This window comes from Puntigrus tetrazona, chromosome 9 (assembly GCF_018831695.1).
Source record: "Puntigrus tetrazona isolate hp1 chromosome 9, ASM1883169v1, whole genome shotgun sequence".
Taxonomy (NCBI): Eukaryota; Metazoa; Chordata; class Actinopteri; order Cypriniformes; family Cyprinidae; genus Puntigrus; species Puntigrus tetrazona.
Genome location: NC_056707.1, coordinates 22,580,901 through 22,597,650, shown reverse-complemented (window position 1 = coordinate 22,597,650; position 16,750 = coordinate 22,580,901). Strand labels below are relative to the sequence as shown.

At 35.7% G+C, this 16,750-nt stretch overlaps 1 protein-coding gene and 1 long non-coding RNA gene across 2 annotated transcripts; one reads left to right on the top strand and one right to left on the bottom strand.

The window, feature by feature from the left end:
• Positions 1–9,399: 9,399 nt before the first annotated feature.
• Positions 9,400–11,907, top strand: LOC122352087. The gene is made up of 2 exons (XR_006251847.1): positions 9,400–11,049; positions 11,085–11,907. It is a non-coding gene; the product is annotated as an uncharacterized LOC122352087 (long non-coding RNA).
• frzb (frizzled related protein) lies at positions 10,933–15,196 on the bottom strand. Its single transcript, XM_043249591.1, has 7 exons — positions 14,426–15,196; positions 13,533–13,571; positions 13,386–13,442; positions 13,105–13,170; positions 12,812–13,016; positions 12,675–12,738; positions 10,933–11,908 (listed from the first exon to the last, which is right to left on the bottom strand). The coding sequence occupies exons 1-7, from the start codon at positions 14,880–14,882 to the stop codon at positions 11,834–11,836; spliced, it is 963 nt and encodes a 320-aa protein (XP_043105526.1). The 5' UTR covers positions 14,883–15,196; the 3' UTR covers positions 10,933–11,833.
• Between the last annotated feature and the right edge of the window lie 1,554 nt (positions 15,197–16,750).

Below are 16,750 nucleotides of genomic sequence, written 5' to 3'. Positions count from 1 at the left end.
AATATCATTTAGGCCTTCCCTTCTTGTTTTTGCACTTTTTTTCTTTAAAGATTGTTTTGTTTAGTTTTTTTATGAAATAACAAAAATATATTTTAAAGTGTTATATTAATTACTGGTATTTTAAAACTAAATTTTAAGTAGCCTTTGACACAATCCCTAAAATGCCATTCTAATATGCATTTTTGGTGCTCAAGAAACATTTTTTTATTATTAATATTGAAAACAGTTGTTGCTGCTTAATAATTTCGAAATGTTAAAATCATAATGTGCTGCCATTTTGAAAAAAAAATTATACTTTCAGCAAGGACGCATTAGATTAATCAAAGGTTTATAATATTGCAAAATATAATATTGTTCTAAATTTTCTACTCATTCAAATAATCTCATTATTCATCAAATATAAGAAAATAATAATAACAATCGATCATAATTTAACTGTTTTCTAAAGGACAAGGTGATACTAAAAACTGGACTAATGGCTGCTAAAAAAAATACTGTCATTTATTTTAATTTTTCACATACTTTCTGCCATTTCCAGATTCTATTTTTTTTAGGTTTTGCAAACTTTATATTTTTCCACCTGTGCTACCTTTGACATTACAGCTCAAGATAGCTGCTAGTGAAGGCTTTACGTTGGCGCAGTCACGAGTTCCCATGAGGAAAGATGACATCCAGCAGGTCGAATGAGAAAAGCCCAGGTATCACACCGTCAGCCTGAAAACTCCAGCACCTCTCTTATTTATTCCTCCATCTCCGCAGGGACCCTCGAATCGCCTCTTCCTCTCCAAGCTCATCCCGGCTTCCTCCATTTTAGCAAGAGAGAAGAGAAAGGAGGGGTTCAAAGTGCGCAGATGTTCGAAGGATGAAATGTCCAGGGTCCGTGGCAGCACATCAAACCCTTTTCTTCCCCGTGTCAGCCCGTCGGGAGCTCCCTTCATAGTGCGCAGTGTGTGTCCTGGCATGGGTGCTGCCTTGGCCTCTCTCTCATTCGGGCGCTGGAAGAAAATCCCTCAGCAGCGTGACCCCCAGCGTAACCGCCGGGTCCCATCCAGCGCTTATGAAATCATAGGTAACTCGCGGGGTGGGGAGAAGCCCATAAACAAGCAGCACACCCCAAATTAAAGCAAGGTTCAGTAGTAATTGTCCAGGGTCATTTTGACCATTAGAGAGCGTTGGAAAGGAATCATGGGAAGCGTGTGAAGCGTGTGAACGTCCTGCCCAGGTGAGGCAGCGTTCCCGGAGCTGCGGTTGCCCGGGTGATTCCTGGGGAACTGGGCGACCCTGCGTTTATTTTCTTTCATTCAGAGGTGGAAAAATCCCACCTGGGGCCGCTGGACAGGCTCTCTCGGCTGGCAGCGCTTTTCTCAGTTCTGGCGTCAGCACGTTGTAGCACCTTGTAACCACAATGTGGTTTTTAACGAGAGGAACACTAGAGTTCACGGAAAACACACACTATATGCTTTTAAAAACCAACGTCATTTTGGACAATCATAAAAATGTGTTTTGAAATTTATACCCTGATTAAAGTTTTATACTTTTTTTATTAAATATCACACCAAAATGATACAATTTTTTTTCTTTTTCCTTTTTTTTTTATTGACTTGGTTCACGTAGTTTTTTTTTTTTTTTTTTTTGCTACGGTTGACGTTCACACACATTAGGGAGTCGGGAGAAAGGGTTTATGAAGCCCATGTGACCGCTGTAATGATTTTTCTTCATCAGGTGCACGACTCAAGTAAAACGACTATAAAGCTCCCTGACGACTATAAATTCAGATGCACACACGGACTGAGAGAAGTCTTGTAGATTTTTTCATCTATTTTATTCAGAAATTCATATGCAGATGTTTTTATTGTAAATATGTTTTCAAAGTCTGAATTATAATTAGTTTTAAAAATGTTCATGGGGTTAAAAGGAAAAAGAAAGATGATGTAACTTCACAGAGATTTTAATAAAACATGTTTATAATTTAAAATAAATAAATAATAGTCAGCCTTAAGCCTTAAAAGTTATTTAGACATTTTATTCCTTAAAGCAGTTATTTATTATTATTATTATTATTATTATTATGTTATTCAAAAATCATACAAATAATCTTTATCTGTAAACATTATTAATGTCTGAACTAAATTTATTTGTAGATTTTTAGAGGGGTTTGAAATAAAAAATATCTAGGTGATTTATTAAAAATATATAAAGAAATAATACAGTTTGAAATTATGTTAATTACTTTTTTATGTTATAAAAATGTCAGTGGAAAAATTAGGCTTATTGCATAGTCCTTTAAAAGTAAAAATGGCTAGTTCCCTCAGTCTGAAAAATGTATATTATTATTAATTGTTTAAAAAAAAAGTTTCAAGGAAAACATTTAATTATGAATATTTCTATATTATAAAACCGTAAATAACTATTATTTACACCTTTTTCTGTGAAAAGGGTATATTTTTTTAATGTATGACAACAACATGAATATGACTACATTTTTAAAAAAATATCACTGTCGCTAAAATTATACCTAAATAAAATGTGTATAAAATGTAAAATATATATATATATATATATATATATATATATATATATATATATATATATATATATATATATATATATATATATATATATATATATTTAACAAGAACTCCCAATTTTGTAAATCTCCTGTTTGATGTGTAAAAGTCACTGATGTTAATGATTAAGTAAAAAAGATGGTAAAGCCCTTATTTGTCCATACAATGTAAAAGCGATAATTGTTGTTGTTTTTTTCTAAAGTGCCTCTGTCCTGTGTGTCCTGACTCTGCAGAACATCTAAAAGCAAATCTGAAAGCTTCCAGCTGTTTATCAATGCAGAGATCTTACGATAATAGATTCGTCTGCAAGCATACACAGTCCTTCAAACCTCAAGGCTGGTATTTGAGCAAACTGGTGTTGACTTTTCCCTTGAGAGGAAAAGGTTTGTTTACTGGTAGTTAATCAATTAGTATACAAAGTTAATAGGAAAAATGCAAGACGAGGCATAGTAGTTGGAGAATGTGGTGCTCAGAGAGGATCTAGTGTGAAGAGAAGCACTGCTCCAGGAAACATGACCAATCCCTTCGAAATGGAAGTTAAAGTCCTCACCTGGTCCACTGCTGCAGACTGCAATGGTTTAAAGGACCTGTTCACCCAAAAATGACTATAGATGTTTCCTCACATGACATCTGCCAGCTGGCTATCATTGAATATTAATATAAATTTGCTGAGATTTTTTTTTATAAAAATATAAGAAGTATATATACATTGTTTACCTCTAACACAAGCGAAAATATTTTTTTAAAAATATATATGCACTGAAATTCGTTAAATGCAGTCCTTCCGCTAAAAAAATAGTCCCCGACAGCAACAAACAAGAGAATGTTATGAAGACGCCTCTCATCTAACGGAGTCTTATAGTTTCAAAACAGACTGCAAGCATCATTACAGTGTAAACTGGTGGAGAAATGGACATATATAATCATACCTGGAACAGAAAACTACTCCCTCGTCGCGTGGAAAAACCGCGGAAGGCCACACAAACACGCGCCGCACACGCAACATACCTCCGCGTGAGAAACGACAGACGGGGAAGGGCGTGGTCTCAAAAGATGAAACGTAACGCCAGCAGGGGTCACTCCCACTTCATTAAATAAATTACAGAGATTTAATTCAGCCGAAATACATAATACACGGTATTTTTGATTGTTTATGCTGAAGCGGTCATAGCAGTGATGTATCGTGAATAAAACACAGGTGCTGACCAATCAGAATAAAGGAATGGAACTAACCGGTATAAGTCAAAAGTTTTTTTTATGTACATAATATTTGTGTGTAGGTTACTGTGTATATTTATTATGAAGCTACACATAAATACACTCACATAGATGTATATATGTAAGAATAATATAATATATAATATAAATATGTATATATTAAAGAATAATAAAGTTTTTACATAAAATGGTATATATATATATATATATATATATATATATATATATATATATATATATATATATATATATATATATATATTAGTTCAGTTATATTAATTATATGAACAACCACTAATAAATATATATATATATATATATATATATATATATATATATATATATATATATATATATATATATATATATATATATATACACACAAAAGAAATTTTGCTTTCGTGTCCATGTCATAGCTTTAAAGTCCACTGCATTTGTATGAAAAAGACCAATTCTTCAGCACAATTCAACATAACTCTTCAAATTACTTCCCTTCGTGTTCAGAAGCATAAACAAAATCATAGCAGTTTAAAAGAACACGAGAGCGAGTAAAGGGCCCCAAAATGTTATGCTGTGCAATTCAAGACTAACCAGCACACCAGAAAGCAGCTGTTCAGGTTTCGACGTCCTCCTGAAAGTGTCCACACGAAGTTCAGGAAGCCTCCACTTGTCTCTGGCCTCATTAAAGGGCAGAGTTGTTTTTCTGTGGCAGAGGGCAAAGAAAAGAAGCCGTAAATGCAAGCTGTACAGATGTTCTAACAGTGGGGCGGACTAAGTCACACATCTGTAATGCATTTGAGCGGGATCTCTACAGCCCAGACGACCCTTCATCATCCACCACTTTGCACCTGTGGAGGAGACTCGTGCATATGTGCACGGCCCTCTGTGGGTGCGGGATATAAATGGTAACATACAGTAAATGTTGCTGATTCAGAATTCTTTTGATGCTTAATTGGGGAAGATGGGCTTGATTTCAACAAAACCGGCGTGGTGTTGTGCAATAGGCCTATTCATGCTCCTGCAATAGGGGTGATCAGACTGAGGCCGATCTCAAGCGCAGAGCACCAGACACATATGAAAGCGCTTAGAGTCAGTTATCTGTACAGCCACATGGATTCAGAACTCCGCGGAAAGTTTCACAGATGTACAAAGATTTGACAGAGTTCGACACATACAGACCCACAACCTTTGGGTTTGTTTGTTAAAGATTTTGGTAACGCTTGTTAACTATTAACTTTGACTTTTCACTCAATTGTTGAATCAGTACTTTATAAGGTAGTAGTTATTGGCAATGATTATGGATGTAAAACAAAGCATCAATATGTGCTTAATTTGTCCTAATAAATGGCTAATATTATACTAATATGCATGCTAATAATGAACTAATAGGTCCAACTATAAAGTAACCTGTTACAGAGCTTTTGGATAATTTTATCATTGATTTTTGCTACCAAAAAGAGTGTAGTCCTTTCAGCTTTGAGCATAACATTTAAATATTCTGCAAAATGGCTTGACAACATGTTTAATTTTTCGGTGAACTGTTTCTTTAACCAAGTAGCTCTTTAATTCCCGTTCATCTCAACAGCATTTGGAAGCGTGCAATATGCACGTGCCATTAAATCTATATGATATAACAACATTTTGGCAGTTATACAAAGATTATAAATACTACATATGAACGTTTAATGCGTTGCGTACAAAATTAATTCATGAGATTACATGTCTACTTCTAAATATCTGTCAAATAATGGCTTTTTATACCTATAACGGTGTAGTTCAAGCGTCTTCCAGCAGGGGCTGACTGAGCCGCGCTAACTAGCCTTATTGGCGTTAATGTACTTTACTTCTTATTAAAATAAGATGTCTGAGTGAGACATATCAAACAACGAACTATGATTTGCTACTTAGTCGTATGAACTAATATAATACAATATAATGCATATGGCCAAAGTGATATTGGCTAGTCGTGATGCAAAACAAAAATGCTTCTTAGCATCCTAGCTACATCCCAGCTTTCAAAGGAGGTTAAAGTTCTCCGTTCAAAAGTTACTTATACGCGTAAATTGTGAACTTTATGTCCACGGAGAACAATAAAAGCACCTTAGCTACTTAAAGATATTACAAACGTACAAAGCTCACAAGTTTATTTGTTGTTTAACGATCTGAGGTGAATTAAAGACCTTCAGAATTACGACGGTTTTATTACGTAAAGTTGACCACAAGCAAGAAACCTTAAAAGAAGTGTACCTTGATTTAATTTTTTTTAAATGATTAAACAATATATATTTTTCAGTCAATGTTAGATCACATTCTAGTGGTCATGTCAAAGTTGAAATGTTGTTATTTTTAAAACTAATGGCAGGTGATAATTAGGGAGCATGTTTTGTGCTAGCATTAAAATGTATCAAACAGAGGGACTCCCAAAATGTGTTAAATATAAAACAAGAGGTTCCTTCCCTGTAAAAGTCCAAATTATGTATAGGCATAAATGTTGCCTTGTTTGAGAAAGGGTTTTGCTAAGTGACTCTTGGCTTTGCTGTGCCCATTTCATTCCCTTTGCGTGCAAAACTTAATTAGCATTGGAATATCTTTTTCTTTTTTTCCCGTTAACACGTACCGAAGAAACACAAACCCAAAGAAAATGCCGTATCAAGGAGCAGTTTAAAGGTGCGCTCTGTAGGCCTACTTTTTTCCTCGTTAATTTTTTTTACACATAAATGTATAAATAATACTACTGACAAATATGATTATAGGCCTAAATAAATGAGATATATCATAGCGAATGATAATAATAATAATTCAGCTTTAGAGAATGACAAAATGAACTAAAAGGTATATTTGTCAATCATATAATTTGGTTTAATGTGGAATAAAATTATTTATTGAGTCAGTATGGCAGTAATTAATTCCCACATTGACAAAAACAGATTAAATGGGGGAAAAAAAGATCATTAATATGAATGACTGTGACCTTGAAATATTATCAGCATGTAATTGCGACTTGGCCCGGTCTGCACACCTCAAATTTGAAACATTTCCCAGATTTTTCACACACATTTCAACATGTGTTTCTGATCACCGTTCATATTCATGAACGCAGACCCTACGGTGTGACAGGAAATGTCTAAAAAGGGAAAAAGAGACCCAAAAGGACAGTTCCTCTTGTCAGCAGTTCCTTATGCTGTGAATTATGGAGGTCAGTAAGTCTTTGATACTCTCTCAGCGTTCAGGAGTGCAGGGAGGTCCTGTCCAGGGTCCGGAAGGGTGCTCATTGTCAGCGGTTCTGGATAGCACTGCCCACATCAAACAGGGCTAGATCAATTTTAAGAGTTGTTCTGCTCAGCAATGTTCTCTAATTTTTGTTCTTGCTGAGCAAATCATATTTTATTGGTACTCTTCTGAGCACCAGACCCAAGCAGTGTGTGCTTTGCCAACTAAAGACTTTTGGGGAGTTTTGTAGCAAGTTTGTTACATATATCTATACTTTACTGTCAAATCTATCTATCTATCTATCTATCTATTTATCTATATTATACTGTACATAGATAGATATATGTAAGAGACATACACACACCTATAGGCCTATATATATATATATATATATGTGTGTGTATATATAGTGATATATATATAGTGATTAGTTACATATAACACAGAAGTTTTTTATGTACACTATATATATATATATATATATATATATATATATATATATATATATATATATATATATATTTATTTTTTTTAAATTATTTATTTATTTATTTATTTTTAGAATTAATTACTATTTACATTTACATTAATTACTATTAAATTCTCTATATACAATTCTACACCTGTACAAAACATACTATTGACTGTATAGTTTGTGTGTGTGTGTGTGTGTGTGTTTAATCTTATTTTAAAATGTTAATAATAATATTTTGTGGGAATTCAGCCAACTATGAACGCAAATGGTAACCTTTTCTTTATTTTGTTATTGTTTTAATGACTCAAACGTTTGAAGGCATCTCTATCGCCCCCTTGAGTAAGAATATATTAAAACCATTAGTATACATAAGACGGGTTACACACAAGAAGTGAATATTGGATGCCTACTGACGCATTGAGAACATGAAATGAACTTGAGCAGAGTACATTACGGGCCTTAAGCGCCTTAAGACTCCTCACAGCTTCAGGTGCACACTGAAAATGACTGAAAATGCAACTCCATCCATCCATTAAAAATGAAAGTTTCTGCATTTTTGCCTCCTTTCACATCTTCTTGTCCCCTTGCGTCGCTGGTTGTCTTTTGGTCTGCACGGAAGTGACATCAAACATCAACTTAGAGGGAACATTTCTGCTCAGCATCATAAAATGAACACATCAGTGCATCGTCTGCCATTCTTTCCCTTCTCATGCATAATGGATGTCAAACCAATCCGGCGATGGTGCGTAAGCTGATTTTATACGGAGGAACTGTAGTTAGGCCTCACTGAAGTGCTCCTCTGGTAGTCATTACAGGTCTGTTTTGTGAAGTCAGTGATATGTTTCGGGGAGGCCGGCCATCGGTTTGATGCAGGGCCAGATGCTGAATGAGCAGAGACGTGCCCCAGACCCTCCACTCCTCCTCCGGCAGCTCTAGAGAAACGGAAACGGGAGATTTACATTGCCGCTATGTTGTTTGATGGCTCCCACATGTCGCATAATTTCAACAAGTTAAAATATGAGGGCTGCAGGACGGACTGATTGTGAGGGCGTTTCATTAGCCTCGGTTATGGGCTCGTAACGTAAGATCAATTATGTCGCAATAAATAATCCATGTCATGTTAATTCTCCCATAAACCCCCTGCACGGGATTACGCCGATCCTTCACGTAGGACTACATAAATTTGTCTCGGAGTAATTTTTTTTTGTCTGACAACATCCGCCGGAGCTGACAGCATGACATAACGTGGGTCAGCACTCGCTGGATGGACGGCCTAAAAGCGGTCTGTTCATATCCACAGGACGGAAAAACAATTACTTTTAAAACAAAATTTCAATTTCCAAATCAAGTTCTGCTTTGACAGGTGGATTTTATCCAGAAACACAAATAAAGCTATGCAAGGTAAAAGCATACAATAAACATGCTGATAATAAAAAGATATTTTCTGAAGATAACCAAACTGTTTAGAGTCCCACTGACTTCCAAAGTACTTTTTTTCCCCATACTATGGATGTCAATTGGACCCGAATCGCACTCTTAAAAATAAAATGTTAGGTCTCTCACAATACCAAAGAAGAACCTTTTTTGTCTAAATGTTTCCATAAAGAATCTGATTCACAAAAGGGTCTTTGTGGCAAAATAAGGTTCTTTAGATTATGAAAGAAATTGATGGATCTTTGTCTGAATGGTACTTTGAGAAACAAAAGATTCTTCTGTGAACGTCACTGTGAAGAATCTTTATTTTTAAAGTGCATTTCAAAAAAAAAAAAAAAAATTAAATTATAATAAAAGTTAAAAATTAAATCATCCAAAATTAAATCATTCAAAAAATAAATAAATATATATATATATATATTGTTATAAATATTATATATAATATATTTTTTTATATATATTTTTTTTATATTTTATTTTAATATTGTTTTTTTATTTTTTTATAGTTTATTTTAGTACATATATATATCGAAATATATAACAAAATATATATAACAAAAATATTTTATATGGTTTTAGTTAATATGCTCAATAACATACACTGATTAATCACGCACATTAAGCGTAGGAACACAAATGTGTCAAATATGTTTGATGTTATTTGAAAACTCTCTCTTACCGTGGAATTTGAGTGCATGAAACTACTGCAGTCTGTACCTGTAAGGCTGGTCCACAGCTGTCATTGCAACAGCTCTCTGGAGCAGGTTGTTTACAAAGAGTGACTCTGTATGACTCTATTACTGTAGATTACTGTAATGCCGGGCCCAGTACTGAGCCACAGCATTGAGAAGCACAAACAGACTCTCTCTCTTTCCCTGACAGCAGGAATGCTTCACAAAACACTGCAAAAGCATGCTCGTTTGGACTGGCTCCAGGTTTGCTCTCTATCCAGAGACCAACAGCCAAAGGAACATGAGGGGAGTTTTCAGGTCAAGAAACCTCTGAATTCACTGCAAAACACAATATTCTTATTTAGTATTTTTGTCTTTGCAATAAGGTTCATCGGTTAACAACATTAGTAAACATGAACAAAGAACAAACGATACTTTTACAGCATTTATTAATCTTAATGTAAATTTTTCCATGTACTAATGCGTTATTAAAAACAAAAGTTGTGTTTGTTAACATTAGTTAATGCACTGTGAACTAACATGAATAAACAATACAGTATTTTCATTAAATAACATTAATAAAGATAAAAACATAATGTAATAAATGCTTTTTTTATTGTTTGTTGATGTTATTTAATATATCAACTCAAACAATATGACAACTTATTGTAAAGTGTTACTGAATTTTCTCCTCGTCATGACTCGAAATATCAAAATTATGTGAATTTATGCATTAAACACAAACTTAATTTAAAGGGGAAACAAGGTTATTTCTTGTTTTTAGAAAAAAAAATATTTTGATAAATATTAAGACAAGATTTAAAGGATTAAAAATTTAAATGGACTAAAAATGACTCACTCTCAGGACATCTAAGATATAGATGAGTTTTTGTCTTTATTGCAATATATTTGGAGACATTTAGCAATACTTTCCTGCTCATCAATAGATCCTCTGCAGTGAATGGGTGCCGTCACAATGAGAGTCCAAAGAGATGATGAAAACATCACAGGGTAGAAGGATAGAAGACTCACATTTCAGCCAGAAGAAATGGTTTTAAATTAAAAATGTCTCAACAACGAATTAGTTTTATTACAAACGCACAGCTTTTCATTTCACATGACTTTAATTGACGGACTGGAGTCATGTAGATAATTGTGATGTTTTTATCATCTGTTTGGGCTCTCGTTCCGGCGGCACCCATTCACTGCAGAGGATCCATTGGTGAGCAAGTGACGCAACGCTTTGGATTTCTCCAAATCTGCTCTGATTAAGAAACAAACTCGTCCACATTTCGGACGGGCCTCGGGGTGAGTAAAGTTCATCACGCGTCAATAAGAATAAATACGTCACACCGAGTTAAGATTAAAGATCTTTACTTGAACCGAAAGTACAGTGAAGAAATATTCTTGTTCGTCTTGGAAGACAAAATGTCTGTTTGTGAAACTGGTGTCATCAACAATGCATACATTAATGGTCACGTCTTCAGCTAGATGCAAACCGGGTTACAGGCCGATAATGGACGCGCGGTGGATTCTGAAGCGTCATGTACAGTTTGTACATTGATGGCCATTTTAATCGCATGACGCTTGCAAATGCAGCTGACACTTAAGATCAAGCATATCTACGAGAGAACAGAACTACAGAAATTATCATGTAAAAAGCTTTTTTTCTTTTTTTTTTTTAAAATGAACATCATTCAGAAAGCCCAACAGCTTGTTTTCGTCGTCCACGATAATGTTACACGCTCCCAGCCTTGGATCATCTCGACGTCTCTGTGCTCCTGCCAAAAGATTCTCTCTCTCACTTTCTCTCTCTCTCTCTCTCACTCTCTCTCTCTCTCTCTCTCTCCCCCGCGCCGTTCTTCATTGTTCTTCGGAAGAACGGTTAAACCTCCTGAGGGGGAAATTCGGCGCAGCTGCAGTTTGCGATGAGAGCGCGTCTGTTGCTTTTGCACACAGCGAGCTCAATGGAGTGCTGCGTCACGTCGAAGCGCACTGGCATCTTTGGGCCCTCAACACTCCTCCCTCCTCCCGTTCATTCCACCCTTTCCCAACAAGCATACAGAGCAATGTCAAACCAACATTTTGTTTGTGCAAAGGCAACATTTTGTTTATGAGAATATAACAACAATAAAAACACAAAGTCTCAGCCAAAAATGAAAAACAAAAAGTACAATAGTGCAATTTTTCAGTTTTTTTTTTTGAACCTTCCTCTCCTCCTCGGGATTGTCCGTGTGGTTTTTCTTAAGGACAGACGGTTAGTGGCGGCTCCGTCTCGTGTTGCTCCTGCCCGAGTTCACTCGGCTCTGCTCACGCAAAAGCAGGTCCCAGCGCTGGCACACGCAGAAAAACATTAGTCACTTCCCATTGCCCTCTGCATCAGGGGCCTCTTTCCATATGCTCATTCAAAGACTCTACAGTCTTACATTTAATGTCAGCAGGTCAAACCCGTACAAAATAGTTTGCAGAAGAATAACGTACATTATTGCTATCATGCCTACATATCTATCTGGGCTATTAAAAATATACACGCATATATAGGCAATCATAAAAATAGGCAAATTCTTTCTATTTAGACGTAAGTATTTGGTGACATAAAAACGCAAAAATTAATTTGTGTAAAACCGTTCATACTTTAAAAGTTACTAGATATACCTTACTAGATATGTATAAAGTTAAGCACATTTATTAAAATAAATACATAATTAAATGGATGTCCACAAACACATATGTCTATATATGCATACAAGTATTTGGAGACTTTAAGAGTATATTAATTACATATTCAGTTATCTATTATACAAAAACTAGGTTTGAGAGGATAAAATGTTTTATTTTTAAGAAAAACAGTTGTTTGGTTCTACACCGGAAACCTGTGAGAACCTCAGGAGAACCGATTCGTACTTTCATGAAAAATCACCTTAAGATCGCTTGCTTAAAAGTCACTAATCAAAGCTGGCTCACGGGCGTATGATTAAACGTCATTTCTTTGCAGCTGCTGCTTGAGTTCATATTTTACCTCTCATGCAATGACGTGAGGTGTTCGACATTTTAAGTAACATTTAGATATTTTAAGACCGAAGCACCCATTTCTCATACCTTTACTTTCCGGCCCATTTTGTCTTTCCACTTCTGCGCAATGGATCCATCAATGAGCAGCAGCCTGTGGGAGAAACGATTTATGAGAACAGGAAAACCATCCGCAAACATCCCCCATCACATAAATCAGGCCTTACCTGGACCTTTCCTCATTTTCGTAACCCATGATGATATATTCCTCGTTGGCTGCCAGCGGAGGACACAGACACCCGGAGTTATAATAAAGAGTGACGGTGTCTCGAGGGATGTTGACCAGAGAAGACTTCAGGACGTCTTTGACCTCCACGATGGCACTCAGGTCATGATTTCTGGTCTTGATCTCTTTCACTCTCGCCCGGATGACTGCAAAGAGAAACGATGAAAACGGAGAACGTGTACAGAGGTGCAAAGCAAAGAAAAAGAGCAGGTTGGAAACCGGTAAAGGCCTTACCGTAATTGTAATTGTTCTTTGAATATGTCTTTTGAACAAGCCTCACAGACTTGCACTTGCACCGATCTGAAAAAGTAAAGGCGTTTATTTATCTTTAGAAATTTTAGGCACAGCTGTAAACCTGCAACGTTACGTTCAAAGAAATGTTGTTTTATTTTTGCATCATCTAAACAGCAACTGTAAAGCACTTTGATATGCAATTTTATAATATTTGTAGATAACTTATGCGCACAAACAAAACTAAAAAACATAACAAAACTACTGATGGTTAAATAACATACCATTAGCTCCTTTGCAGTTGGTATTATGTGAATCCATTGGAAAGTCTGGGTTTCCTTCTGTATAAGTACCAGAACTCAGATTAATGTTCAAACACTTTAAAATGAGCAATTTATAATAATTTCCAAAGTAATAAAACATTCTCTCACCAGGGTTACATTTTGAAGGGTCTTGATAGTACGGGTTATCTTTGGGGAAGAAAGAATTTTACAGAATTTTATTGATGTTAATGATTGCAGGCGTTAATAATAGAATAAATAATACTATACACATAATATAAGTTATAACTAACGTGCATGAATATAGAAGGTTCATATGAATTCATGTGAAAGTAGCCACTTTCGATACTGAAAAGACAGTGCCCCAAAAAGACATCAAATATAATATAATATAATATATATATATATATATATATATATATATATATATATATATATATATATATATATATATAACGTATATAATAATAATATAAATTGGCTATTTTGATAGTGACAATGTCAAAAGTATTCAATCTACCTGAATTCATGCCATTTAATAATAATAATGATAATGATAATAATCACACTTTCCATATACACATATTCCTACTATACTACATATAGACTACAATACAATCAATATATATATATATATATATATATATATATATATATATATATATATATATATATATATATGTGTATGTATATATTATAAACAAATTATTTAGGTAAATGTGCACATTTTCAGAATGATAAGACTGTCAATAACACACATTTCATTATAATATAGTATATGAATATTTAATTCCATAATTCACATCACTACAGTGAATAAATAAAAATTACCCACTTTGATATTGAGATTATGAAGTGTTCCAACATTTCGCACAGACTATAATAAAATCTGTATCTATATTATATAAATAAAACTATACAGTTTACATTTGCACAAATCGTGTCACTTTCTTACACCTAAATGGCTATCAAGAGTCCGAGAATATATAATGTTAGTATTAAATAATTACATAGCAAAAATCAGTGATAAATGCATGAATAACCTGGCCCCTCCGCCTTGACTATCGCCTCAGGTGAGATGCAGACTCCTCGGTCGTACACGGGCAGCTCCTCGCAGGCCAGACTCTCCGGCCACGTATGGTTGTACTTCTTCATGACCGGCTCGCAACCGCACTTGGCCCGCTCGCACACGGACTTGCAGGGCTTGATGGGGTCGTGCTGGAAGTCGATGGTGCATATGGGCGCGTACATGGCGCACAGGAAGAACAGCAGGTCCGGGCTGCACTGGGTGCCCAGGAGCCCCTCGAACTGCTCGATGGCGAGCACCGCGTTGGCCTGCGTGCTGTGATGGAGGTGGTTGGGCATCTTGGTCATGTTCCACGGCATGGACCTGCACATGGGGATGCGGATGGGCTCGCAGGACGCGGCCGAGGTGCCTCGGGGGATCTCCAAGAGACAGGCGATGGCCAGGACGCAGATGAACATCTCGTAGGAAAACATGTTTTTTGGTGATATAAAGAAAAAACCGAGAGGCGACGCTATTTATATTTCACCAAGGGCATGCAGAGATCTTCTGGAGACCCTTGCGCGTAAAAGCTCCCCCCCAAAACAAAGTTCCTCAAACTAACTTCGGCATGCTGAAGACTCGCAGCAGATACACGGAGAACGAAAGCTCACATTTATAAATTCTCGCTGCAGCGGAGGTGGAGAAAAGGTTTCGCTCCTGGAAATGCTCGTCGGGTTCCTCGCTTCAGGAGCGCGCTGGTGGACTGGTCTCTCCTCCGGCTCCTGCTGACAGAAAGCGACTGGAAGCAGCTGGAGGAGGAGGAATAAGAGGAGGTGGGCTGGGGACGTAAAGCAGCCCACCTCCTCCTCCATCACTTCAGTCTCCTGTTGCGCCCTCAAACACGAGACTGTTGACTTACTGCCGCCGTAAAAGACTTCGAGACAAAAACGCTGTTTGAATAAGTAAAATAGTACATAGAGTTGTGGACATAAGGAGTTGTTCATTTAAAGGCAGACCTCTAATCAACATCGGTCTGTGTTGATTAGGACACTAGAATAAGATCTAAAAAAAACCTAAAAGGAGAAGAGTCACACTTTACATCCTCCTGAAGTAATATTACGAAAGCAATGAAGCGTGTAGGCTTATTATATTTGGAGCTGATATTTTTGCACGCTATGGAGGCTAATCCATAATGTTTGCCTTAAAATATGGAGATATTTGTAAGATAGCATGTGTACTATAAAATAGCATGTACATGAAAATATTAGGAGCGCAATTATTAGTAAAACATATATAAAACTTAACCGTGAAACGTACTGGTAGACAGCAACCTTGAGGCGAATTTCGTGTCTTTAGCGTCTTATTTACGAGTAAGGTTTACGGTTAACATTCATTTCAGTTTTTAAAATGTATAGCAAACTCTGGAAAACAAAAAAGCCAGTCGCTAGTAAGTTACCAAAAGACTACAACTACCATAAGGATGGCAGGTTATGTTTATGACGAATTAGACATCCGTTTGTAGTCTTTATGTAGAAAATAGTCGTCGTACGTTTAGTCTTATTTGAGGAATGGCTATTTATATTATACAGCACGATGTGAAAGTGTCCTCAAAAAATGTTAACTAGACGCCCTAATTTACTCATAAATCGACTGCCAGCCTAAAAACCCGTTAGAAATTTCTGAGGGAATTCATGAGTCAAATGCCAATTCTCTTCTGGGATTGAAAAGCTCTATTAAGCAAATTCATGAAGTGATTATCAGTCCAGAAGAGGATATATATTCACTGGAAAATGCTGCAGTCTCACACAAAATATCAATATGCTATGAGAGCTTGAAACATAGAAAAGCCATATAGCAAATCATTTACGTGACTCATTTATGCAGTTACACAACTGGACAAATATGTTTTTTTTTTTGTTTCTGCAGCAACATTAGGTTTTAACTATAAAAGGGCCAGGCACAACTTAAACGTGCAGCTAAAAACAGTGCAAACAAAAAGGTAAAAACAAGTCCATAAAAGTAAATCTAGTCTTTTAAAAACATCTGCACAGTGTGCCCTTTGGCTCAGTTCATGTGAGAAGATTTAGATGAACAGCCTCCGATCAAAGAGGTTTAGCAATGTTCCTGTCAGCTTGGGCTAAAAACAGAATAATAAAAATGCTGTATATAGAAGCCATTTTTCATATTTCTACATAATAAAGTGTCAAAAATCACACATGCAACCTGTTACAGGGTCCCATGTTTCCTGACAAATGGATTTTCCACGAAGAATGACTTTAATAAACAAATAAATAAATATATATATATATATATATATATATATATATATATATATATATATATATATATATATATATATATA

Bases quoted from the DNA above. Each gene is read 5' to 3' on its own strand.
- frzb (XM_043249591.1), bottom strand. From the start codon at position 14,882: ATGTTTTCCTACGAGATGTTCATCTGCGTCCTGGCCATCGCCTGTCTC. The intron at 13,171-13,385 runs GTATGTTATTTA...TTACTTTTTCAG, and splicing joins CAACTGCAAAGGAGCTAATG to ATCGGTGCAAGTGCAAGTCT. The intron at 12,739-12,811 runs GTAAGGCCTGAT...TTTCTCCCACAG, and splicing joins GAAAATGAGGAAAGGTCCAG to GCTGCTGCTCATTGATGGAT.